This window comes from Capricornis sumatraensis, chromosome 17, assembly GCF_032405125.1.
Source record: "Capricornis sumatraensis isolate serow.1 chromosome 17, serow.2, whole genome shotgun sequence".
In the NCBI taxonomy this organism is placed as follows: domain Eukaryota; kingdom Metazoa; phylum Chordata; class Mammalia; order Artiodactyla; family Bovidae; genus Capricornis; species Capricornis sumatraensis.
In genome coordinates this window covers 59,094,943-59,120,852 of record NC_091085.1, presented here as the reverse complement: position 1 = coordinate 59,120,852, position 25,910 = coordinate 59,094,943, and the positions used below count along the sequence as shown (strand labels likewise).

The 25,910-nt window shown below is 38.2% G+C and overlaps 1 protein-coding gene across 2 annotated transcripts in view; it reads right to left on the bottom strand.

The window, feature by feature from the left end:
* Positions 1–2,225: 2,225 nt before the first annotated feature.
* SBNO1 (strawberry notch homolog 1) overlaps positions 2,226–25,910 on the bottom strand; it is a 43,134-nt gene continuing 19,449 nt past the window's right edge. For both annotated transcript variants that reach the window (XM_068989745.1, XM_068989746.1), the window contains exons 14-31: positions 25,076–25,173; positions 23,270–23,421; positions 20,676–20,873; positions 20,133–20,300; positions 19,859–20,034; positions 19,254–19,385; positions 17,455–17,590; positions 16,642–16,754; positions 16,481–16,552; positions 15,913–16,012; positions 13,647–13,721; positions 12,839–12,985; positions 12,663–12,757; positions 12,470–12,562; positions 6,808–6,945; positions 6,068–6,144; positions 4,850–5,043; positions 2,226–3,677 (exon numbers count right to left, since the gene is read on the bottom strand). In XM_068989745.1, coding sequence (XP_068845846.1) covers positions 3,535–3,677; positions 4,850–5,043; positions 6,068–6,144; positions 6,808–6,945; positions 12,470–12,562; positions 12,663–12,757; positions 12,839–12,985; positions 13,647–13,721; positions 15,913–16,012; positions 16,481–16,552; positions 16,642–16,754; positions 17,455–17,590; positions 19,254–19,385; positions 19,859–20,034; positions 20,133–20,300; positions 20,676–20,873; positions 23,270–23,421; positions 25,076–25,173 — 2,307 coding nt within the window. In that variant the 3' untranslated portion in view covers positions 2,226–3,534. The remainder of the gene's footprint in view (positions 3,678–4,849; positions 5,044–6,067; positions 6,145–6,807; positions 6,946–12,469; positions 12,563–12,662; positions 12,758–12,838; positions 12,986–13,646; positions 13,722–15,912; positions 16,013–16,480; positions 16,553–16,641; positions 16,755–17,454; positions 17,591–19,253; positions 19,386–19,858; positions 20,035–20,132; positions 20,301–20,675; positions 20,874–23,269; positions 23,422–25,075; positions 25,174–25,910) is intronic.

Here is a 25,910-nt window from a genome sequence, read left to right as displayed (position 1 = left end):
TTAAGAGAGTAATTGGGTAGGGACTTTCCTCTTAACATCTAATCAAGAAAAGGACCCAAGGGAAAATACTTTTCCTCTGTTCCTACTTTCATCAATTGAGATGCATCAACCATTTCTAATCTATCGCTTTTCTTCCCCCTCCTTGGAAAGTGGAGGGGAATGAGGGAAAGGTTCCCATTATACAACTCTAAGTGCTGTCCTGGTACCCTTGGTTGTCATCCCTGTTAGAAGTTGTTCTGATAGCATCACATAGAGATTAGCAAATGAATGCCCCAGGGGGTACAGCCAGAAAATTATGCCTCTAAAACATTAATATTTCCCTGGAGTTTGGTAATCTAGAACTTTTACCTTTACAGATGAAGCAAGATAAAACTAAAAGGTTTTACTGTTGCAACTCAAAAAGGTTTCTGAAGTGCTAACTGGATTGGAATAAATATATATATACATACACACACTCCTACATTGCTTTGGATGCAGGTTCTTACTAACTTATATACAGATGTGAAGTAAAGATACTGAAGAGTTGTAGCGGCAATTTAGCAGCAGAAAGGGAAAATTGTTTAAGATATTTACTTTCTCATCAAGTTGTGTTTAAAAATACCTTATTAATACTTTTAGGAATTTGTATCATTGATACATATCTGGATAATCCCACTAAACTGCAGCTAGAGACCTTGTGGTATGAAGGATGCTAGATCAGGGGAACACTAACCTCCCCCAATACCATCTGAGCAGCTCTGGACTGGGAAAGTGGTTTTCAGCACAATCGGTACTGTAAACTCTGAAAACACGAACATGATTCATAACCAGATCTCTGTGCTCAGAGCCATATTGCTAAAAAGGGAGAAAAGGCATTACAGAGGCCAAATGGACTCACATACAGTTCAACAAGGTCCTTGGGTTCAGACATGGCATTCGGATCCTGAAATACAAGACCCGTTTTACAGAAGTTAGCTCTTGTTTGAGACTTGATTTTTTTTGACAGAGGAGGACGTTGAATGCTGGGTTTCCCCATGTTGACCAACCTAAAACTTGCTGACTTGTATAAGGGCACAGTGTAAAGGTCGTCTGTTCACCTCCAGAGAGGAGCATGGGCAGAGGCCCCGAGGGCTCACGTGCACACCGCACCACCATGAGCGTGGGCAGCCGGCACCTCAGCTCCCCATCCGTTTACACGGCTGCCTTTCTGAGTTCTACTCTGAGAGTTTTCACAGGACTTATTTCTGGACCTTTTTTAAAAATGCAAAACAAAGCTGTTCTACAAAGAACAGGACATACACATCCCCCTCTGTAACAAGATAGCTATTCCAAGAGCAAATGTTACATTGTGAATTGTGAGGGTCAACTAATTTCATTTTAAAGAATCCTCATAGTGAAGCTGCTTGGAAAAAACCATAACCTGCTTTAAAAAAAAAAAAGATGCCCGCACACACAAAAAAAGCAAAGTTGGGCCAAGCCTACGAGAGACAGTCTCTCTTCCACAACCCTGCCATTCTGTCTCACTGGAGAGAGCAGGATGGTTAGGGTTCCTCTCCACAGCTCTATCTCCCCTGGGGTGCTGATGGAAGCAGACTAGGCTCCTGATTTAAAACAGAACTAAGTGGGAAGTTTTGGTGCAGGTGGACAACTCTGCTCCTGGCTGCCAGCTGGGTCTAGTGGCCCTCACAAGGGACACTGGTTGATATTCACATGGATCACTGCCTGAGATATAAGGATAGACTGAGGATAAAAGTTGCATCCACTGGGCAAAATATGCCAAAGAACCGAAATTATTCTCAATTTGTTCTTTTAGGCATCAAGAATAAATACATCCAAAGAAAGAAAACTTACGGTGAACGTGACCTAACTAAACTCAGGCTTGTAGAAACACAAGAGGATGACAGCTAGCTCTAGCTTACCCATCACTGAACATGTATCTCACCAGATCCTGCAAGAAGTTTAGAAAGGAACAAAGGAGAACAGTTCAACTTGCAGAACATCTGAAAGCACTATTATTTCACCTCTTCCTCAACACCACTTTGATTCTGTGGGGTGGGTTTGAAGCCAAAATCTAAGGCTACCTGGAATGTTGAGCAACATGCCGAGTTCTGCAGCATTTCCATCACAGGCTACTTCTGCAGGTGGTGAGGGCCTAAACAAGAGTCCACTTCGGGTTAGTATAATAACTTTTTATTTGACATCTACAAGATTGTGGTATCTTGCAGCTTTTGACCAGGTTTATACAATCTCAGTTTCTCAATAGTGCAACCTGTGCAAGCAAAAAAAGTAAAGGGGGAAAAAAAAGGAAACAAAAAGACCAATTGTCCCCTCACTTGTTTTTATAAACATCTATTATAGGCGAAACAAAACTTACCCATATTATAGATAAGTGTCTATTCACATTTGTACATTACCATTTTTAACAGCTTGAGATAAACTCTACAATGTCTTACAACACGTTAAACAATATTCAAGTTACTGTGTAACAACAATTAACAAGAAATAAACATACAGCAGAAGCCTCAAGTGTTTCCTCATTGTCTAGTTTACAACTCAAGTACAAAGTTTTCATTTTTAAGAGTGACAAAGCAAATTAAGATAATGAAGTTAAAAAAAAGGATTGTTTGCAAGACAGAAGCCAATCTGTATTCCTTTCTACAACTATCTTTAAGTTAAGAAAGATGTAACTTTAAGAAAAAACAGGCTTGTAGCCTTTTTTGCAGCACACATTAGGAATGCTATTAATACATTAAAATTAACTTTTAAGAGTTTTATCACCAAAAAAATGTGTGTACTCATTACCTTGACAAGAAACCTGGGGCAGGAAGAATGGGAGGAGATTTTGCAGGGTTTGAAGCAACACCCAGGTATAAACACTATAAAAATGCAATAACCAATGCTGTACATCTACAAATGTTTCGCTGTTACTTGACTTCTGTGTTAATCTTGTTTACGCATGCTTTCAAAGACATGCACTGTCAGAACAAAAACTAGAAAAGAACCTGAATGCATGATATGCAACCTTTCATTTCATGCTTTAATAAACCTATTGTTTTAATAAGTTGGAAAAAGAAACCAATATATATTTTCTCTATTTATAGACTCAAAACACATGCATCCGGGGATAAGTCCCACAGCAATGGCATGGATGTACTGCGTTAACCCTGAGCACTGTATAACATAAAAGTAAAGCCAGTTTGGGAAGTTCCAAGCATTTTTAAACCAGTTATGGTTCGCAGCTTTTAACAAACTCACAAACAAACAAACAGACTGACACATACACACACATACCCCTCTGCTCACCCAAAGTAAAAGCATACGGTAAGTACCATGGGAAAAGCACAAGGAAAGACAGATGTACCAACTACCACTGTCGGCACTGCTGATTTTCAGTTTTGCTATCTATTCCAGGTTTGTCCTTATTCCCAAGAAAATTAACTAGAGAGAGCACAACTGAAAAAAAATTATAATTCTTTGGAAACTGTCCCTGATTTTTATGCAAATGATATGCTTCAACAGCATTTCAGATACATCCATGTTGAAACCTGTCTGTTCTTATGTGCTGCTCAAGCTGGCAATGCTCTGGGGGTGACGCTGCTGCCAGAGCTGTTTCTGCTGGACTGCAAGCTGTTGAGACTGGTCTGAAGTTGAAAGGAGATTTATAAGAGGAGACACACAATTTGCAGGAATGATCAAACCTGCAAGGAGAAAACAATTTATAAAGGTTGCATCCAGGAGAACTCATACTGTATTTTACAGCTTCACAGAAAATTCCAAATGATGTTATAATATTAAGTCAATGAACAAGATTCCATACACAAACTAAATGAATACTAAATAACTGAACTGGCCCCTTCAGAAGCAGCCTGACCCCTCAGCAGTATTACCCACAAATGCCTGAGCACATTCATGTGTCTAGGGCAATACCACCTACCTGCTGAGGCAGGAGAAAGCCAGATACAGGATCTTCCTAGCCACTATCTTTGCAGTCTAGAAACGCACACAAGCACCACCATCTTTGGTATGTACTAATGTACCAGAGAGACTCCAGATAGTGGTACAAATTCAAATGCATACTGAAACACTAACTTCTAAGTGGAAGAGTGTGGAAGTCAGCAAACTGGACAGTGTATACATCCTGTATAAGGGAATCTGAACTTCTCTCATGTGGGAACAGGGGCTCAATACTCCAGGCTTCTCTGTAGTAGAATCTTTTAAAAAAAAAAAAAAAAACGGAAGACAGAAATCCATTCTTTTGATTTTTTACAAGGTGGCAACTAACTCAACTGAAATCTGGCAACCAAAAATACTTGAGGATCAAAAAAATGCTCATGGACTGACTCTGGCCCACAGGCAACTCATGATACAGAGAAAGGTCGTTGCAAAAGAAACAAAGAGCACGTGACAAGGCAAGTACAGTAACTGGGTGGACTGCTGTGAAGTGAAGCCTGTCACTGAGGGATTGGTGGGAGTGGCCAGCCTGGTCTCCCTTGCTCCTGCATGACTTCAGTCCAGCCTCTGTGCACAGTGGCTTTGAGTTCCATAGTCTCACGTGGCCCGAACACAAAGAGACAGATGTCAGAGAATCCCTCGTCTTCATACCAGAGAGCCTCACAGAGGTCAACAGGGAGGGAAGCAGGGAGCAAGAGCGCTGCAGCGCAGAAGCACAACATCAGAACCTCAGCCTCAACCAACTACAGACATCTAAAAGCTCAACTTCCGTTCATCCTTTTAAAACATCACAGAAAGGAAACTTTACCCCACCACTGGAATACACAGATTCTAAGATGTTATGAAGCAAAATAAGAAAAACAAGGATCTAATTTTCTTTATTCTCACAGCTCAAATCAAAGGGAGAAAAAAGACTCACCTACAATTCGTTGTCCATCCTCTGTTCTTAGGCGAACTATCTGCATTTTCACATTTGTGCCACTGACAGATGCAAGAACACCCTCAACTTTTGTCCAGACACTAAGTACTGAGCCACATAATACATAGTATGTGCGGCAACGAAGACCTATTTCACAAACTAATCCCAAGCTTGCTTTTTTGCAGTTGCCACGCCTAGAACAGATTAAAAATAATAATAATAATAATAAATATATATATATATATGAACATGCACACACACCAGGCTCACACCTACTGAATTTCAAATGGAAACTGCCCTATCATTTACCTTAAGTGACAGTTTCAGAGCCTGCAATTCTTTTCACATATTGGATTATCCTGTCCAACTTAAGGTATCACTACTAATTTTAAAATTACAGTTATTTCTGGGGTCTGGCTCCCTATAAAAGGGCTGATGTATTGGTTTTGATAGCCGTTTTGCATGTGTCATTTTAATATGTTTGTTTACTGGACTAATGCCAGTTTATAAGATAATTCTGCCAGTCATTTCTACAGTATTAAAGGACAAATATATGGTTCTAGATCAGATAAACGAAAAAGGCCTCAGCAAAACAAAACAAAACCTTGCTTATATCATAGCAAAGCTATCTACTTACATGTGTCTGAATAAAAACCTGGCTAAAATTCATCTAAATCTTGAGCCCCTTTTCATAAAGTGGGCCAAGATATTCCATTTTCAATGCCCTGAAATGAACATAATGACTTGACAACACCTTTGGCTAGCCTAGCAGCACAGCAGGATCGGTTCCAGGGCTCAATAGTCAAGTTTTCTACTGCTGTTAGCTACTTGAGGCATCTTTGTGGTTTCCTAGATGTTACTTAGCCTTAAAAATAAAACTGACTCGAGACACCAATAAAATTTGGGCGGGGTGGGGGGAATGTAAGAAAAAAAGGAAGGAAACGAAGAGAGAAGTAGAAAGAAAAAGCTAAGTCTCAATCCCAAGCCCCTGCAGGGAGATGATAGTCAGTTGAAAGTAAGGAAACATCCATGAATAGCAAAGGGGAGACGTAAACAGTATGTGGTCAAAAACTTCCACTGTGTACCTCTGCCTGAAGAAACAACAAGCAACTGATAACTGCCCATATACTTACAGGGACTGACTGCCAGAGAGTAAAGAGGTATTTAAATTAAACCTTGACAAATAGAATAAATGGTGAGAAAAACAAAAATACTAACCAATAAGCATGAGTACAAGTATCTGCAGATGAATTATACTGATCTAACCAGTGGACCACGGCATCGTCTGAGACTACCTGTGAAAAGAAGATGAAAATTCCACTGAAACACACACTGGTTGCCTAATTTGATCTGTGAAGTCAATTTAAACTCATCTTTGCATAGAGAACCTGGCCCTTGATACTGCTTGCATCTGAATGCTAAAGCTCTCCCATGAGGGCTTCCCTATGTAATGAATATTTCAAATAGCTAACAATTACAAACTGTTTTCAAGTGGAAAATGGCTAGGAATAATAGTAATATAAGGTAATGCTAACAACAAAATAATTACATAGTAAAGTTAGAAATAACAGGCATTCACTATTTTTCTAGAAATCACTGCAAAATGTAAACGCAGCAGTTCACAATAAAAGCAAGAGCTGGTGGGAAGGTATTTTAGTCTTGTACATCTTCCTTTCATTTAAAAAATACTAATTTTTGTAGTCAGCACTGTTAAAGCTTCCTTTTTGACAACATAAGCTGCTTCAAATAATCATAATTTTCCTAATGGTTGATAACATTAAGACTGGGATATTAATTTAACAAGACTTTTTTAGAAGTTAAAAACTTTTCCTGAAAACTATATTCCAGCAATCAAATAGGAAAACTGACCAAAAAAATTCACATATAAACATAAACATACTTTCAATACATTATGAAAAAGTATTCAAATACAACATCATGTACAAATGGAAAAATACCTTCTTATATTTCTTTTTTAGATCAGCATAAATTTCTAATTTGAGCTGTTTCCCGGTATTTGGTCTATAAACTAAGAAAAGCTTCTTTTTAGGGTTCACTTCTTTAACTAAGATGGCAGTTTTCTTGTTGTTTCTTATCTATTAAAAAAAAAAAGGTGAGAAAATATATAGTCAACATTGTACATTTTAAGACAGGCTTGCTTTTTGTACCATCACATCAGCAAATCTTATCCTTTGACAGATTATAATGCCAAAGTGAAAGAAAGTGAAAGTCAAGTCGCTCAGTTGTGTCCTATTCCTTGTGATCCCATGGACTGTACCCTACCAGGCTCCACCGTCCATGGGATTTTCCAGGTAAGAGTACTGGAGTGGCCTGCTATTTCCTTCTCCAGGGGATCTTCCCAATCCAGGGATCAAACCCGGGTCCCCTGCATTGCAGACAGATGCTTTACCCTCTGAGCCACCAGGTAAGCCTATAATGCCAGATGTGTAGGTAAACACAGAACTGTGAAGAAAGGATAACACTGCTGTGTAATCGAGTTAAACAAGGTGAAGGCCTTAACTTTGAGGCAGGCTGAAGGTCAAGATACTGTTTAGAAAATTGTGTCAAATAAGACATAAAGCACAATGTCCAATGGAGAAAATTTTGCTTCTTCTAGTCCATGACACTGGACTCAGAGCCTAGACAGGCTCAGAGATGTGACAGAGGAATCTAAGTAGTGGGAGGAAGGGTTTTCATGGGAAATAATTCTAAGGTATGTTACTCCCCTTGAAGCTACAATGAAATACAACCTTCAAGAAAACAATTTTGATCATTCACAGTCCTCTGAATTCATCTAATTTTAAGCCTACAGTTTGTGAGGGTGAAATACCACATGAAATAGCACAAACTGATCTGTAGACAGTAATGCTGTAATAGGAGAAAGCCAATGTTGAACAAATAATACACAATATGATGCAGAAGTGGAAGAAAAGGATGCATTAGACAAACAATGGAACATGGTGTTTCCGTTTTTTTTTTTTTTTTTAAATTTTTAAAAGTTGGACTTTATGAGAGAAATCCTAAGACAAAGGAGTTGTAAAAAGCACCATTTAACTCAAGGAAATAAAAGGTTGGGAAATTAGTATCTGTTCTAAATAACGGTGAACAATTTCAAAGCAAGAGTCTCTGGAGCCAAATTGAAGGAAAAGGAAAAGTTTGAAAGTTATCTTCCCAGCTCCTCTACAAAAAAGCCCTCCTCTACAGGGCTTCCCTGGTGGCTCAGACTATAAAGACTCAACCTGCAATGCAGGAAACCCATGTTCGATCCTTGGGTAGGGAAGATCCTCTGGAAAAGGGAATGTCAGCCCACTCCGGTGTTCTTGCCTAGAGAATTTCATGGACAGAGGAGCCTGGCGGTTATGGGTTATAGTCCACTGGGTCACAAAGAGTCGGACACAGTTGAGCAACTAACACTTCCTTTTCTACAAAATAAATTGTTTGCTAAGCTATAACTTTTTATATTAAGATAATTCTTAAATGGATAAAACGACTCAGTGTTTTACCTTTTGTGGATATTAAAGATCCTTTGTCTTTTACTTGTTCACATGATTTGAAACACTGTTTATATAATTACTATGAAGTCTATGAAACATTAGTTGAGCGAAAAGTACATTTAAAAATCTTTTATCAGCTGATGTGAAATACTCTAATTATACTTTAAGGCGATGTTAAAGCATGTAACAATGTGATCTACCTTGACAGTGATAATTATTATAGCTATAAAATAAGCATCACACTACAGAGGAAGTGATTTTGTGGACTTTTCTGGTGGTACAGTAGATAGGAATCTGCCTGCCAATGCAGGGGACGTGGGTTCTATCCTTGGTCTGGGAAGATCCCATATGCTGAGGAACAACTAGGTCCTTCCACTAAATCTACTGCCTCAATGCCTAGAGCCTCTGCCCCTCAATGAAGAGTATCCCCTGCTCGCTACAACCAGAGAAAGCCCACAAGCAGCAATGAAGACCCAGCACAGCCAAAAATAAATAAATAAACATTATTTTAAAAATTGTGTCAATGATTCTGACATGGCTTTCCTAATGTCAACACACATTAAACAAATTCTAAGTCATATGTGCTTACTGCTGAGGAGATTCAAAGAAACAGGCTATGCCTTCCTGGAAGAATGCCTGCTTTTCTTTAACTTTCTGGCTGCGCCCCAGTGTGCACAATCTTAGGTACCCTGACTAGGGATGGAATCCATGGCCCCTGCACTCGAAGTGTGGAATCTCAACCACTGACCACCAGGGAAATCTCAGATGTCTCTTTGAAGGCCCACTCCTCACATCCAGCTGTCTGAGCCCATGCAGACAGTAACAAAGGGCAAGGTCACCACATCCTTTCACTCCAGGGAAACTGGTAAGGATCAGCATTTTCAACAAAATATACCAGTGCTTCAATTCTGGCAATAATTTCAAATGAAAGACAATAACCAATATCCTATATGGACCAATCAAAATCCTATCCAAGGCCTTAGAGAAATTTGAATAAAATCTGGTGAACTGTACCAATATCTTAATTGATATTGTACTATAGTTGTATAAAATGCTACCACTGGGAAAACTCATGTACAAGAAATCCCTATCTATTACTCTGTATAACCTCACGAGAATCATAAAATTTACACACACAATCCTCCCTCCCCACCCCTCAGAACCAGATCCAGTTTGAGAGCTTTGCTACTGAATTAGGGACCATAAACCAGGCTTATGGACAAAATCTGGCCTGATCTTATGCTTAACAACAGTTTAAGGAAGGGAGGGAGAAAGTACCTTAGAAAGGAAGGGAAAAAAATTCACAAAGAAGAGTCAGCAGAGATGATACACGCCCTGGCAAGATCTACAGTACTGACTATCTGACCCCTCTCATAAAAAGTTCAGGATTCGTACTCTAGACAGCGTATTTACGGTTTTACCCTGCCTGTGGCATCATCATAATTGGTTTCCTTTACACAGTTACTTCTTGAATCAGGTCTTCATTTAGAGTTTGTCATTCCATAAATGTTTGCAAATAAGCAAAAAGTGCTATACACATACAATGGAGTTCAGTTCAGTCGCTCAGTCATGTTTGACTCTGCGACCCCATGAATCGCAGCACACCAGGCCTCCCTGTCCATCACCAACTCCCGGAGTCCACCCAAACCCATGTCCATTGAGTCGGTGATGCCATCCAACCATCTCATCCTCTGTCGTCCTTCTCCTCTTGCCCTCAATCTTTCCCAGCATCAGGGTCTTTTCAAATGAGTCAGCTCTTCAAATCAGGTGGCCAAAGTAATGGAGTTTCAACTTCACCATCAGTCCTTCCAATGAACACCTAGGATTGATCTCCTTTAGGTTGGACTGGTTGGATCTCCTTGCAGTCCAAGGGACTCTAAAGACTCTTCTCCAACACCACAGTTCAAAAGCATCAATTCTTCTGTGCTCATCTTTCTTTAGAGTCTAACCCTACTTATTTAGCTTATACGCAGAGTACATCATGAGAAACGCTGGGCTGGAGGAAGCCCAAGCTGGAATCAACATTGCCGGGAGAAATATCAATAACCTCAGATATGGAGATGACACCACCCTTATGGCAGAAAGTGAAGAAGAACTAAAGAGCCTCTTAATGAAAGTGAAAGAGGAGAATGAAAAAGTTGGTTTAAAGCTCAACATTCAGAAAACTAAGATCATGGCATCCGGTCCCATCACTTCATGGCAAATAGATGAGGAAACAGTGGCTGACTTTATTTTTCTGGGCTCCAAAATCACTGCAGATGGTGATTGTAGCCATGAAATTAAAAGATGCTTACTCCTTGGAAGGAAAGTTATGATCAACCTAGATAGCATATTAAAAAGCAGAGACATTACTTTGCCAACAAAGGTCCGTCTAGTCAAGGCTATGGTTTTTCCAGTGGTCATGTATGGATGTGAGAATTGGACTATAAAGAAAGCTGAGCACAGAAGAATCGATGCTTTTGAACTGTGGTGTTAGAGAAGACTCACAAAAAGGAATAAAGAACTGACACAGGTTACAACATGGATGAACACTGAAAACAATATGCTGAGTGAAAGAAGCCATACATAAATATCATATATTGCATGAGTCCATTTATACGAGGTACCAAGATATGCAAATTTATAGACAGAAAAGAGATGAGAGGTTATCAGAGGCTGGAGGAGTTGTGTAATGGTGATGGCTGGACAGCACTATGAATATAATCAATGCCACTAAATCGTACACTTTAAAATGGCAAGTTTGTTATGTATTTTACCCTAACTTTAAAAAATTCTGTAATATGCCAGAAATCATTAAATTATACACTTAAGTGAGTGAACTGTACAGTATGTGAATTACATCTCAATAAAGCTGTTAAAGAAAAAAAATAAAGATTAAAAAGAATTCAAAAGAAAATAAATATTAAAGGCAAGTAAAGATCTAAAGTGTGGATAAGAGGAGTCCTAGTAATGGAGAAATTCAAGGAAGAAAATAACTAAAAATTTTACAAATAAAAATAATTCAAAACTTTCTAAAATAAAGATCTGAAACTACACATTAAAGAGCATACCACCTACCTAAGAATACTGACCAAGAATGACTAACACAAGATAAACTCTAATAAAATGACCAAACTTTAAAGAATCCTTCGTACATACAGGCACAAAAAAACAATTAAATATAAAAGGGAAAGGAAATTAGAACACCATCAAACTCTGACAGCAACTCTATCTCAGAAGAGTAAATAGTAGCATCTTAATAAGATATTCAAGAAAAGAAAATGTGAAATAATAGACTCCATGTCTGGTAAAACTGTTATTACCTATAGAACTAAGATTAATTAAGGGTAAAAAGAAAAGTATACTATATCATTGTCAGATGCCGACGTGTAGAAATAGTATAACTATTCTTTAAATAGAATGGGGGAAGGTATATGCAAATAAGTTATTTTTAAAAAGTATTTTCAGGAATACTGGGGTAGAGTGCCCATAATATTTTATCATCCTGTGTGCCCTGAAGCACAAGGATTATTGGTGTGGAAGAAAGAAGACCGAAGTATCAGAGAAAAGGTGAAACTAAAATTCCATAGTTTTAATCAGGACAAATAAATTATGCACTCATCTGTGTACATGTGTATGTCTACTGTAAATTACGTATACACACTCTCTCTCTCCCCTTAGCTCCGTCCACATGCAAATACTAAACTGATGACAGTAGTTACATTAGTAACTGAAAACTGAATCTTGAAGACATAAAGCATTATTATGACTAAAGAAGGTCACTCACTATATTATGGCGTAAACAGTTCAATTCACTAAGAATATGCAATTTGGGGGGGCCATGCTCAGTGGTAAGGAGAATCTCAGTTTCTTGACCAAGGATAGAACCCATGCCCCCTGCAGTGGAAACATGAAGTCTTAACCACTGGACTGCCAGGGAAGTCCTCAAATATGTAATAATTTAAAACTTGCATTTAATAATACTCCTCAAAAACTATTAAAAATATATCACACTTACAATGATAAATTATCATAATAGAGAAAGCTAAATACAGTAGGAAAATCAGTACAAAGCCAACATAATTACAATGCTGGCAATGAAAACAGATTATTTTAACAATTAACATTTAAAGGAAGTAAGTCTTACTTGCAATGACAAATAAAAGCCATCATCTGGTCCTGTCAGCTCAGCCCAAATTTTGGTAGCTTCCTCCCAGGACATTCCCCTCTCCACACTTATCTGTAAAAAAAACAGTAATGAAATTTAGATTAAACTCACTTCTTAGGAAGTCTATCAGAAAAGCACACTATATTTGAATGTGCACATTTTACAGACTTACTGTGTATAATTCTACATGGCCAGATGTTGAATATCCTGGAGTCAGAAACTTCTTAACATCACTTTTCCTCACTTTTTCATCTCCAGAACCAAGATCTTGAATAAGAAAAAGCAACACATAAGTATAAAAAAAATTATGAGGAATACACATGACATTTTAAAAATTTCCCAACTTACCTAAGATCCCCATATCGTATCTTCCATTTTTTTTGGCATTTTGAACGACTGCAGTAAGTGTGTCAGCAAAATACTGAAATAGAGCATTCTGTTGATGCACTTCCATGCCCAAAATTCTGTTTAAGAATTTTCCTATGTTGTTATAATCTGCAACGACAAGATTTTATGAACGATTTAAGGCATTCAAATGGCAATTTAACAAGTTTATTCATCTCAGCCTAGTTCAAGTCTCACTTTCTTCTCCAAAGTCTTCCCTCACAATTCTTGGACTGTTTCCAGAACGGGCCTATACTTTGAATGCTTCTACCTCTAGCTATTAATACATCTATACTATGTGGTCAAAAGATGTTTGCCAAATTAGATTTTTGCATCTTCAACTTCACTTACTGAAAATATGAATACAATTTAACACATAAGAATGTTTTCCAACATTAAGTCATAACTTGTAAAGTTATTAAGTGCCAGAAGTCAGTGAAGCTCAACTTTTGCTGCACAAGTAGAACTCTAGGCCTAGAGCTCTGGAAAATTACTACTGCCTGAGCTCCTGGCCTGGCTTAAGTACTTTCAAAAAGCTCAACCGTTGCTCATACCTGCAACCTAGTTTGAGAATTGCTGATACATAGAAAGCAGAGAATAGAGGTCTAATTTTTTGAATAAACATAGTAGCAGGAATTCTTTGTGAACACTAAGTACTGAAAGACAGACCAACAGACTTGAAACTTCCCCTTCAAATTGACAAAAACAAACAACAATATGGGCTGTAATAATCAGCAACAGTTATGTACATATATGAAACTCATACTATTACCTTTATCTAGAGTAAGAATTCCTGAACGATCTTCTACATTTATTAGGCCAACTCCTATCAGTCCTTGTCGAACATCTAAAATAAAACAAATTTATAAAAAATGTTACAGCTCAAATGACTCAATGAGCTGTTACCTATTAAACCAGATCACGTTTTAGCATACGTATCTTCCATAATTCCTATTAGTTGAATTAAAAGGAACGCACAGACCCTAAAAATCTTCAGGCACTTCAAAATCCTAGAACTCTTCCCTAGTGGCTCAGAGAGTAAAGCGTCTGCCGCAGTGCAGGTAGACCTGGGTTCGATCCCTGCGTCAGGAAGATCCTCTGGAGAAGGAAATGGCAACCCACTCCAGTACCTTTGCCCAGAAAATCCCATGGACAGAGAAGCCCGGTAGCCTACAGTCCATGGAGTCGCAAAGAGTCGGACACGACTGAGCTATTTCACTTTTCAACTTCACATTATACATACTGTTTTCACTAAGATGTCTTATCTTTCCAACAACAGTCTTCAGCAGTGGAGATTCTAGGCTCTCTCAAAGCTGCTCTGCTCACAGAATCAATTTTGAATACACAGTAGGATAGTGATTAAATAACTACGTAAATAAGGAAATAATCATGTTTCCTTTCCAAACATTACCTATCAGTATTGACAAGGAGATGCAAAAGATAAGCAACAAGTATAACGGTCAACATGTTCTGAATTATGTTACTAAGAGGATGATTTGTTAAAAAAAAAAAAAAAATACTGGTGTCCAGGCTCCAACCCAGACTTACTGAATAAGGGTTTAAGAAAGAGAAAAGGGTCAACAGGAAACATAATTATATCCTATTTACAAGTTTATTTAATTAGCTAGACTGCTACGTGCTTAAAATGTTTAGATTCTGCAGGTGACATGACAACTCTGTAGCCAAAGACCTCCAATGCAAAAAATTCTCATTTTAGGAACCCATTCTATGAAGAAATTACCTGAACAGAAGGAATTCTTCTGAATAGAAGAATAGCCATTATAATTCCAGCACTTTGTGATGCAAAAAAAATTAAAACTACTTGAATTATCAATAAAGGAATAACTGAAGAACTGTTACATAAGCTAGATGGAGAGTATTACACAACTGTTAAAAATGTGTTCATGCTATAGCTAATAACTTATAAGAGATACATGTCTGTGATATACTGAGAAAAGTACTTTGCAAGTACTATGTTTTTAAAAAGCTCTGTGTTTAGACAAACATGGACAAGGGTTTGTTAGGCTGCTCCTGTTCAAATTGTCAACATTTGTAACCTTACCAGATGAGAGTGGAAGTGGGCAGGTACTTAATCAGAGTATTGGCTCCTCATTATTCACTTTCAGGTTAGTTTTCATTACTGACAGTGAATAAATAACATGTACTATTTCAGAACTAGAAGTAAATCGGTGGGTCGTTTTGACAATCCCTCCAATCACCAAACAAAAAGAAAACACGAAGGAAAGGGAAAGGGAGAAAAATAACAGGGCCAAAGTTTTATAAGTTTTTGTTTTGTTAAATGCCATCAATGATTATAAACAGCCCTGCCAGCTGTGTCAATACGGACTACTACCAACAGTAAACACCAGTTCTTGGAAAGGACTTCCTAGCAAAAAATGCTAACTTAATAATGACAATGTTTCAAGTGTCTTACATCTATTTATTCTCCAAAATACTTTCACAGTTTTCTGAGCTACTGAAATCTCTCAGACTACTAATATTAATGGGGTAAAATCTATACATATAAGAATTTCTATAGCCCTATTTAGGACTTGTTTAATACAAGAATTTCCAAATATACACAAATGTAAAAAGAGAATATTCTATGAACCCACACGTACCCATTATCCAGTTTTAACAACTGTTAATATATGGCCAATTTTATCAATATATACACTCCCCACTAACCTTCACAGATTTACCCAGGTACTTAAAATTAAATGCAGAAAGTTATTTGACGTAGTCATCTTCAATTAATCTAATAAAACCATTTTTCCTCTAGTAATCTAAAATTATACAACATGCAATAAACTCAAGAGTAAAGTCACTTTACCTGAATGAAATTTAGTAAATCTACTGCTTGTATTATAAGAGGTCAATTTAGGTGTCTGATAACCATCAATTTCTAAATTTCATACATTTTATGTCCAAAGAAAACTAAAAGCAACAGCACCTCTTAGAATGGGTTTTAGTACCTTCTAACAGGTGAGACTTGTCAGTACTCATTTTCCTTTTTTATGATTATTTTTGAAAGTTACCTTTGAAGAATTCTCCAGGATAGTCTGGAGGTGGTGATACCATAGGAGAATCGAGGTTTACAATGGATTTCATGACAATTTCTAAAGCATTTCTTCCATACTGCAATAAAAAAACAAAGACATTTAACCAGTTTCAGCATTTGGATACTCTTCAATTACATGACCAAATGAATGCTATAAAAACTACTATTGTACCAAACAGTAAAAAATAGCAGGACTCAATTACCTTTATGTAAACTTTACATGGCCTAGTGCCTCATTCACACCTTTGCACACAGCAGGCATTCAATAAACAAACAACTTTCTTTACTACCGGGAACTCCTACTTGATTCTTCCGCAAGTATTTATTATAATCCTCTTTTCCCACGGGAAAGAGATCATTATACTGCACATTTGATCACTGAAGACCGAACTGCTTTCCATGTTACAGGAAGCCATGATTTTACAGCAAAATCATAAGAGGAGGCAACTTAAAAAGTTTTAAACAGTAACCACTTGACCTTTCTGTTCCTCACAGACACCATACACTGTCACAATTTTTCAGGGATACTGAGAGCTGAAAGGTACCTTATTATCGAAGTTGAACCGGCTCAGATCTCTAGATTCTGTTGCTCTTCTGTCTCCATGTGTAAGTGCGCCCTATCCAAACATAAAATTTCCAATCAAGGCAGAGAAGACAAGTAACATACACCATCTTTTACACACACCTATGTAACTAAAAAACTTACCAAACTCTCAAGTCTTTTAGCAACAATAGATGCAAATCTTTGTTCTCCTGCCAATTCAGAAATCAGAAAGACATATTCAGGAGCGGTAACTTGATTTGATCTATGAGTTCGTCCTGTAACGACATTAAAAAAATAGTCACTGACTGTGTCTGCCAATACTAGTGTTCTGAGATCTGTTCCTAGCACTTAAAGTGAGCTGGTATCCTGAAAAGTAAAGAATGTGATCACCCCAACTCCCCAAAAAGGAAAAAACTGCAAACAATGACTTGAACAGCATTTGTATTCAGAGTAACACTCCTCACTGCAAGAGAACAAAAACTCCCATAAAACTGTTAAGTGATAATCTCATTGTTAAGTGCTACCCGTTTGGTTGACCACAGTGTTGCTGATGCACAGCTGCTCTGGATTCTCAGAAAAAAACTTCTTTAATTTTTCTTTTCTATTTTTTTAAATTGCCAGGTCATGGGACCTGAAGATGGAGGGGAAGGGAGGAGCAATGTGCCCTCACTCAAGCCACTGGTGGCTGAAAAGGACATCAAGTGGCAGCTGCTGACAAAGGTAATGTACATCCCCAGAGGTCTGCAAGAAGGATATTCCTAAGGAGCCAGAAAGCCCTACTGAATATAAAGCCAGAAAGCCCTACTGCAGGTCTTTTACAGCTTTTATGACTAAGAAAGACAGTTATGATGTACTCTATACTTTAAGGTACATGCAATACCAAAGTATCTCCAAAACTGACACATGCGTCGAGTTTTACTATGTCCAATATTAAAGTGTTTTCCCCAATGAAGTGAAATTCAGTGCAGGACTTACCAAATTGCTGAATCGCTCTATCAGCACTCCATGGTAATTCCAGAGTCATATGAACTCTTCGCCTTTGATTTTTAGCTCTTCTATCCGCTTGTAATGAAATACCTGAGCTGGCAGCTTCTGAGATGATAGCAATATTCTGTATCAAGTGGAAGAAGAAAAAATAAAAGATCTCTTTTGCACAAAGACAAGCAGGAAAACATCTACCACTACGTATTCTCCTTAAATTAGAGAACCCTTCATTTTAGCTGTGCATGGTTACAAGAACACTCAAAATCTAGACTACATTTCCAGTCTCCCTTACAGCTAAGTATGGACACACTCCACCCAGCACCACAATGTCCAGGAAATGTCCCTAATTGAAGATATGTCTTCCTCTTTTTTCCTCTCTGCTGGCTGAAACACAGAGGCGTAATGACTGAATGTGAAATAGCTGTCATGGAATATGGAGGTTAACCTGGAAATGCAAGTCTGCATATAAAGTACCAAGACAGAAGCGACCTAGTCTTCAAGGGGTCATGCCAGTGCTGTTCTACCTAACAAAATTTCTACATGAGAAAAACGAACTTCCACTTCAAGCCATTGTGATAGTCGGTTTTCTGTCACTTAACAGCCAAACCTGATCCCAACTAATACATAATTCCTAATGGACATGGGCCTAAATTACTAGTGAAACAAATACATAAAATAATTGATAATACCTATACCTACAATCTTTAAAATATATAAGAAGAGCTTTGCTGCTGCTGCTGCTAAGTCATGTCAGACCCTGCGACCCCACAGATGGCAACCCAACAGGCTCCACTGTCCCTGGGATTCTCTAGGCAAGAATACTGGAGTGGGTTGTCATTTCCTTCTCCAATACATGAAAGTGAAAAGTGAAAACTGAAAAGTGAAAGTGAAGTCGTTCAGTCGTGTCAGACTCTTAGTGACCCCATGGACTGTAGCCTACCAGGCTCCTCCGTCCATAGGATTCTCCAGGCAAGAGTACTGGAGTGGGCTGCCATTGCCTTCTCCGGAACAAAAGCTTTAAATACACTTAAAAGATAACTCTGATAATGATAATAACTATCATCTATTTTCCACTTCCAGAAGCAAAAGAATTTTTTTAAATATAAAGCAAAATGTGGATAAACATATAAGATTTTATTCTACCCCTTTCAAATTAAGCAATGAGGCTGAAGTGTTACACCTACCTATTTTTTAGCAAACTCATCAGCAAACGCTTATAAGCAATTCCAACTAGATGGAGGAAGAACTGATCTGAGACTCTTACAATTCATGAAGTTTACTTAAAAATAAGAGCATACAGAAAGGGCCTCTGAAGGCAACCACAACCTCTGCAGTCATTAAATAAGCAAGTGTAATCTACATTCATTCAGAGTAAATCATCCTAATAGAACATAGCAGAGCAAGATAAGAAACAGTAAAACTAAAGAATCCTAGTAATCTAGACATGCTTAAATATATCTCCAGATTCAAAATTACACTGACACTCAAGTAAGCATTAGATGTATGACCACTAATATGACCTGAAAGAACATGATACATTAATATTCTGATTAAAGACTTCAAAAGGCCCCAAAACTATCAAGAGCTGCATCTTATTCTGTGCATGACACTTACCGCATTCAACTTATAAGAAAACTATGAAAACATGTAAAATGTTCAGTAATTACTATCAGCTTAAAAAAAAAAAAACATTCAATATACGTGATTTATATTAAAAGAAAAAACCTCAAGATTAACTGAAATGTATGGGCATAATTCTTTTCACCAAAACGCATCCTAGAAAGACATACCTTATCTCCATCCATAAATCTTTGTTTTTCTGTAATATTTAGTATTTCCACAGGAACATCAAGTTCAGATCTTGACTCATAAGATATGCTTCCATCATCATTGCTTACAACCCTCCCCTTGCGGCCAGTCATCTGCAAAGTCAAACGATGTCGCTCACAATTAAGGTATCTGACTGTGGTGCCAGAAGCTCAGGACTCCCGCTGGAGAAACACGGTGGAGTGAAAGGGAGAAGGGAGCCAATGTGCAGTGGGCGTCCTCTCCCACGCCACACGCCGGGGGAGAGGAAACCCTGCAACACAAAGCCTGGCTCTCAAAGTCCAAATTCAGTGGAGAAAGCCGACACATGGCAATGGCAGCAACGGCTGTGTGACAGGGGCAGTAACAGAGACCTGAGTCTTGGGGCAGACACTCAAGACACTAGGGGAAGGAACTCACTTGCTCTAGGATGACTAACAACTAGAGTAGAACAAGGGTTCTCAGATCTCAGAGAGGATATTAGACAATTTTATGAGGAAACAAGGTATTATTCATTCTAAAGGATTTGTAAGTGGCAAAAAAAGAAAATTACCTAGGACATAATCAACCGTGTTCAAGTCATATTTACCTCAGCAACATTTTCAGGGCCACCAAGTTCATCAATAAGTTCGTCCAGGGTATTAGGAGGGAGGTCTTCAGCTAATTTTTCTAGTTTATCTAGTAGGTCTTTCTTCATCTGTTGGGCCCTTTCCACAGCATCCTGACTTGTTATAAGGCTACTGTTGCTATTGGTGTTACTGTTAGCTAGATAAAGTACATGTGTTAAAAATCAGTACACAGTTTAAATATTTGTTTTGTTTGAAAGTTCATTTCACAGACAAAGCAAACATCCACGTGGTTACCTGGTGCACTGTTAGGAGCAGGTGAAATAACTGGTGTAGAAGAAAAACTAGGTCGTTTTGATCCAAGACCTGATGCTAATAAGGCACTTTGAATAGAGTCTGGATCTATACTTTTCCTTTTTTTTTTATCTTTGTTTTTCTTATGATCTTTTCTGATTAACCAGGGATCTGAAAGTTAAGGAAAGACATAAATCATCTGTTAACACAAGTACAGAATTTTCAAAGGAAACTACCATTGAGTTTTTTTGTATTGCTGACCAACAACTTGCAAACCACTAACTATAGCAGTCCAGTACATCCATACACCATGAGGTAAATGCCATGGTTTGAGGTTAAACGTAATTGAACAAAATTGACATCATGACCTTTCATAAATGAGCTCAACTGCCAGAAGACAGACAAGCCTGGAGCTCCCACAAAGCAAAGATTAGAATCTGTCTGATAATTTTTACAGGAAAAGAAAAGGTTTTAGTACAATATCCCATTTCAAATACACAGAAATAAGGACCCTTTCGTTTATATTTAAAATATTAAAGAACTTACCATCTTCATCATCCTCACTAGACTCATCTCTGAATGGGTTGAAATCATCATCATCTCCAGAACTCATGTTTTTAGAGCTCTCATAGTCACTTTCTTCATTATCAGAGGCATCAGATTCACTTCCACTATCATCAGAACTGCTACCAGTAAGGCCACCTATTTTTCGTGCTTTTTTGGCTTCTCGATTTATTTCTTCACCTGCCCACCAAACCCAAACAAGAGTCAAAATGCACTGTGGTAAAAATTAGGAAATTATATTTAGTTCATAAGCTAATACAGTTAATTAATTCAAAAAAGAACTACAGAAGAAAAGTATTTGCATAAGTATACAAGAACAAGAGGGGAAGGCACCCCATTCTACTACTCTTGCCTAGAGAATCCCATGGACAGGAGCCTGGCAGGCTGCACAGGCTTCCACAGGGTTGCACAGAGTCAAACATGACTGAATCGACTAAGCAGCAGCAGCAGCATACAAGAACAATGAAAAATTCATGAACAATTATAGCCTTTTGAACTTCTGTAAAAGATCAGGTTATATACAATTATTTTTAGGAGAAATTATGTACATAAGTATAAACTCAAGACAGCCTTCAAATGCACAAGTTTCAAAATTCAGGAAAACAAAGATGAAATAATCTCTGGCACTGTCAGAATGTGTATATCAGGTTGAGAGACAAGGCCTAATAATTACAAGTTTTTAAACTACTTAAATACTTTATGGAATACTACCAAAAAAAATCTACAAAACTGCATTTTTAAAAGTTAAACAAGGTGCTAATCGGAATTATCTTACTGGAAATTCATAGAAGATATCTAGAGTAATCAAAACTGACAAGAACATTAAAAAGGTTCACATACTAATGAAATGGTGAGAAGATAATTCAGAAAAGGGAAACATAACCATCCACTGACCACTCTAATAGGTCACTGACTCTAGGCCACAGCATTACTTTTTGTGTCAACAAAATAAAAAATAATGCCAATTACAACAGCCAACCTGCTTTCAGGCATACTAAAAATATAAGGGAAAAAGCATTTCCTGCAACAGATGAAAACTTAAGGTTAAAGTGTCAGGCACTGTGTTTAGAACACACAGCATCATGTATGTTCTTATCAGCATTTTAGGAAGAGCCTGAGATGTTAACTTCTAAAAGGCAAAGAGCTTGGTAAGCACCTAAACACAAATCCAACTTTGCAATTTTTATAAAATGTCTAACAAACATAAATGAGTGTATGCCTAATAATTAATAAACTAACAAAAGTCTCTTTAAAGAAGACTATATAAACACACGGGCTTCCCAGGTGGCTCAGTGGGTAAAGAATCTGCTGCAATGCAGGAGACGTGGGTTTGATTCCTGGGTCAGGAAGATGGCCTGGAGGAAGGCATGGCAACTCACTCCAGTATTCCTGCCGGGAGAATCCCCATGGACAGGGGAGCCTGGCAGGTTACAGTCCATAGGACTGCAAAGAATCAGATACGACTGAAGCGACTGAGCAAGCGCGCATATGCACACACACACTCTCCCACACCCACACACACAGCATCAACAACAAAGGTCCAGATTTTGGTTCCCCATTTATCATCCAGTAGTTGCGTGAACCTACGGATAGCACCTAACCTTCCTGTGCCTTAATTTCCTGTCTATAAAACTGAAAAAATAAAGCCTTTCATATGGATCCCTTGCAGTTAAACAAGACCATGCGTGGGCAGTGCTCAATAAAGTGCCCAGCACCAAACTGTTAAGGCCCCAGTTTAAAATGGGGATTACTTGTGTATTCAAAATGACATGGGCCATGGGAATTCCCTCGTGGTCCATTGGTTAGGACTCTGTGCTTTTTGGCCCCAGATTCAATCCCTGGTCAGGGAACTCAGATCCCACAAGACATGCAGTCAAATAAATAAAAGACACCTCCTTTAAAAACAAACCAAACACTACATGATCCAATTTAAGGAAGGCAGTTCAGTTCAGTCGCTCAGTCGTGTCTGAGTCTTTGCGACCCCATGAACACCACAGCACCACAGAACCAGGCCTCCCTGTCCATCACCAACTCCCAGAGCCTACTAAAACTCATGTCTATTGCATCAGTGATGCCATCCAACCATCTCATCCTCTGTTGTCCCCTTCTCCTCCAGCCTTCAATCTTTCCCAGCATCAGGGTCTTTTCAAATAAGTCAGCTCTCCTCATCAGGTGGCCAAAGTATTGGAGCTTCAGCTTCAGCATCAGTCCTTCCAATGAACACCTAGGACTGATCTCCTTTAGGTTGGACTGGTTGGATCTCCTTGCAGTCCAAGGGACTCTCAAGAGTCTTCTCCAACACCACAGTTCAAAAGCGTCAATTCTTCGGTGCTCAGCTTTCTTTATAGCCCAACTCTCACATCCATACATGACCACTGGAAAAACCATAAGCTTGACTAGACGGACCTTTGTTGACAAAGTAATGTCTCTGCTTTTTAATATGCTGTCTAGGTTGGTCATAACTTTCCTTCCAAGGAGTAAGCATCTTTTGAAGGCAGTACATGCCCGAAATACAGCTTCCATCAAAATGCTTAAGTTTATATTACTTCCAGCACCATTTAAAGGAAAATACTCACCTTTCCGCTTCTTTGTTTTATTTTCCTTACAAGGACTATCTCTTGGTGAACTGCTGTTACTTGGAGCTGTCAAATCAATTCCCAGCAAACTATAAAGCTTTTTTCTGTCCGGAGCAGGGAAGTGTTTTTCAATGAGTGACTGTAAAACTCCTCTGTTCGTAGAAGAGATAAAAAAGTGACAGTCAGTGGCTCAGTATGCAAAATTATTATATATAAAATATTACTGAAAGTATCTGCTTAAAATAAGTACACTTTATTAGCAGCATCTCCAAATTGGATACAAGTTGGTTAGCTTCACATAATTATAAAGCCAGCTTAGGAACTCTGCACCAATGTTCTCTTTTTCAGAAATGCTGCAGCACAGGAGGACTCCATGTGGAAAAACTGAACATAAGGGACTGATTCAAAAGGTGATTCAGAACAGCTGGACTCTGAATACAAAGGACTTTAACAATCCTTTAACCAATTTATTTCACATGTATTTCCATTTTCAGGTATGTGAAAGAGTTAAAAATAATTAAATCTATGTCTTACTAAAAAACAAAACAAAACAAAAAAGTTCATTCAATCTTACAAGATACTGCTAATCCAGGTCAAAAGAATTTCAGTATTCTAGGCAAGACTATCCAAATGAAATGTAATGCAAACCAAGCACAACTTTCACACTTTCTAGAAGCTGCATTAGGGCTTCCCTGATAGCTCAGTTGGTAAAAAATCTGCCTGCAATGCAGGAGATCCCAGTTCAATTACTGGGTCAGGAAGATCCGCTGGAGAAGGGATAGGCTATCCACTCCAGTATTCGTGGGTTACCCTCTTGGCTCAGCTGGCAAAGAATCTCCCTGCATGCCTGCAATGCGGGAGACCTAGGATCGATCCCTGGGTTGGGAAGATCCCCTGGAGAACGGAAAGGCTACCCACTCCAGTATTCTGGCCTAGAGAATTCCATGGACTGTATAGTCCATGGGGGTCACAAAGAGTCGAACAGGACTAAGCGACTTTCACTTTCAGGAGCTACATTAAAAAGTTACAGAAAACAACCTGTCACTATAAAATGTCACAATGGAATGTTTTACATTCTATTTCCTTAAGTCTTTGAAACTTGGTGCATATTTCATACTTGAAGGTCATCTCATATTGGAGATGCTGCACTAGCCATGTTGTACCTATCATCTCAGAGGCAGTACTAGGCAAGATACAGATTAGCAGGTGCATGCTCTGAATTTAAAGGAGTTTTAAATTATGTCTTAAAAGGAGCCACTTGAATGTATCCCCTAAGGTCTTAAAAGGAGCCACTTGAATGTATCCCCTAAGGCAAAAGATACCATGGTGGCAAAAGTTATTTTACTAGTTTTACTCCCAGAGTTGGAATTGTTTGGTTACGCAAAGCCAAAAAATAACGTCTAAAGCCTTTCTTAAAATTCTTTTGACTTTTCAAGGATTATCTGCAATGCTGACACGAAAGCATAATAAACTGGGACAAACGAAACCATTATTATACAGCTGGATACTGGCAGTTTCAAATATACAAAGCAAAGACAAAACTGAAACTTAAACCAAGCTGTCAGAATTCCAAGATGTACAAAACAGAAATCAAGCCCTTCCATTAGTCCAAATACTGGACATATAATGTTAAAATACTTAACATTTCAGTATTTCTATGTTACTGTTTTTCAATAGATATACTGCTATGGATACACAGGATTATGAAAACTGAGATCAGAAAAAATTAAAAGGCAAAAATTTTGCCTCCAGGAAATGCTAACACTTAAATTCATCTTAGTAAAGACTCAAAACCATAAACATTACTTGGCAGTTGAAACAAAATCATTCAATTCTCCCCCGCCCTCTTCCAAGGCTTCTAATGTTCTAGCTTCTCCCGTAGACTGCAGACCAATTACAACACACTGGAGGGAAAAAAAGAATGTTATTAGTTATAAATAAAAATATGTATGTGGTTTCTTACAACACATACTTTTATATATTTAGTTTTAAAAAAAAGATTTCAAGCCTTCCCTGGTGGCTCAATGGTAAAGAATCCACTTGACAATGTAGCAGACATGGGTTCCATCCCTGATCCGGGAGGATCCCACATGCCACAGAGCAACTAAGCCCTTGAGCCACAACTACTGAAACCCACATGCCCTTGAGTCCATGCTCCACAACAAGAGAAGTCACGGCAATGGGAAGCCCAAGCACTGCAACCAGAGAAAAGCCCATGCAGCAACAAACACACAGCACGTTCAAAAATAAATAAACTTAGAAAGATTTCAAACAAGAATTAGCCAGGTGACAGTATTACAGCAGTGAACGCTACTGAAGCCCCTGCTCCAGTTTTTTGTGCTTTAAGTAGATATATATTCACCAAAAACGAAAACCTCTGCAGTATTACATATCCATGATATCAGTGGTTACATCTATGGATAGCCAAGTTATAGTGATGTTTGTTTGTTTATACTTTTTTGAGCTACCCAAATTCTTTATAAATACATATTCCTTTTATTGTCATAAAAACGTATTTTTTAAAGCCTCACTGGTTAATACTCTTACAACTATCCTTTAGAAACAAAGGCTTTTATAAGTAGAAAACTTCAACACCCCAAAGACTAAAACAAAACCAAAGACGCATCTGTTAATGCATTCT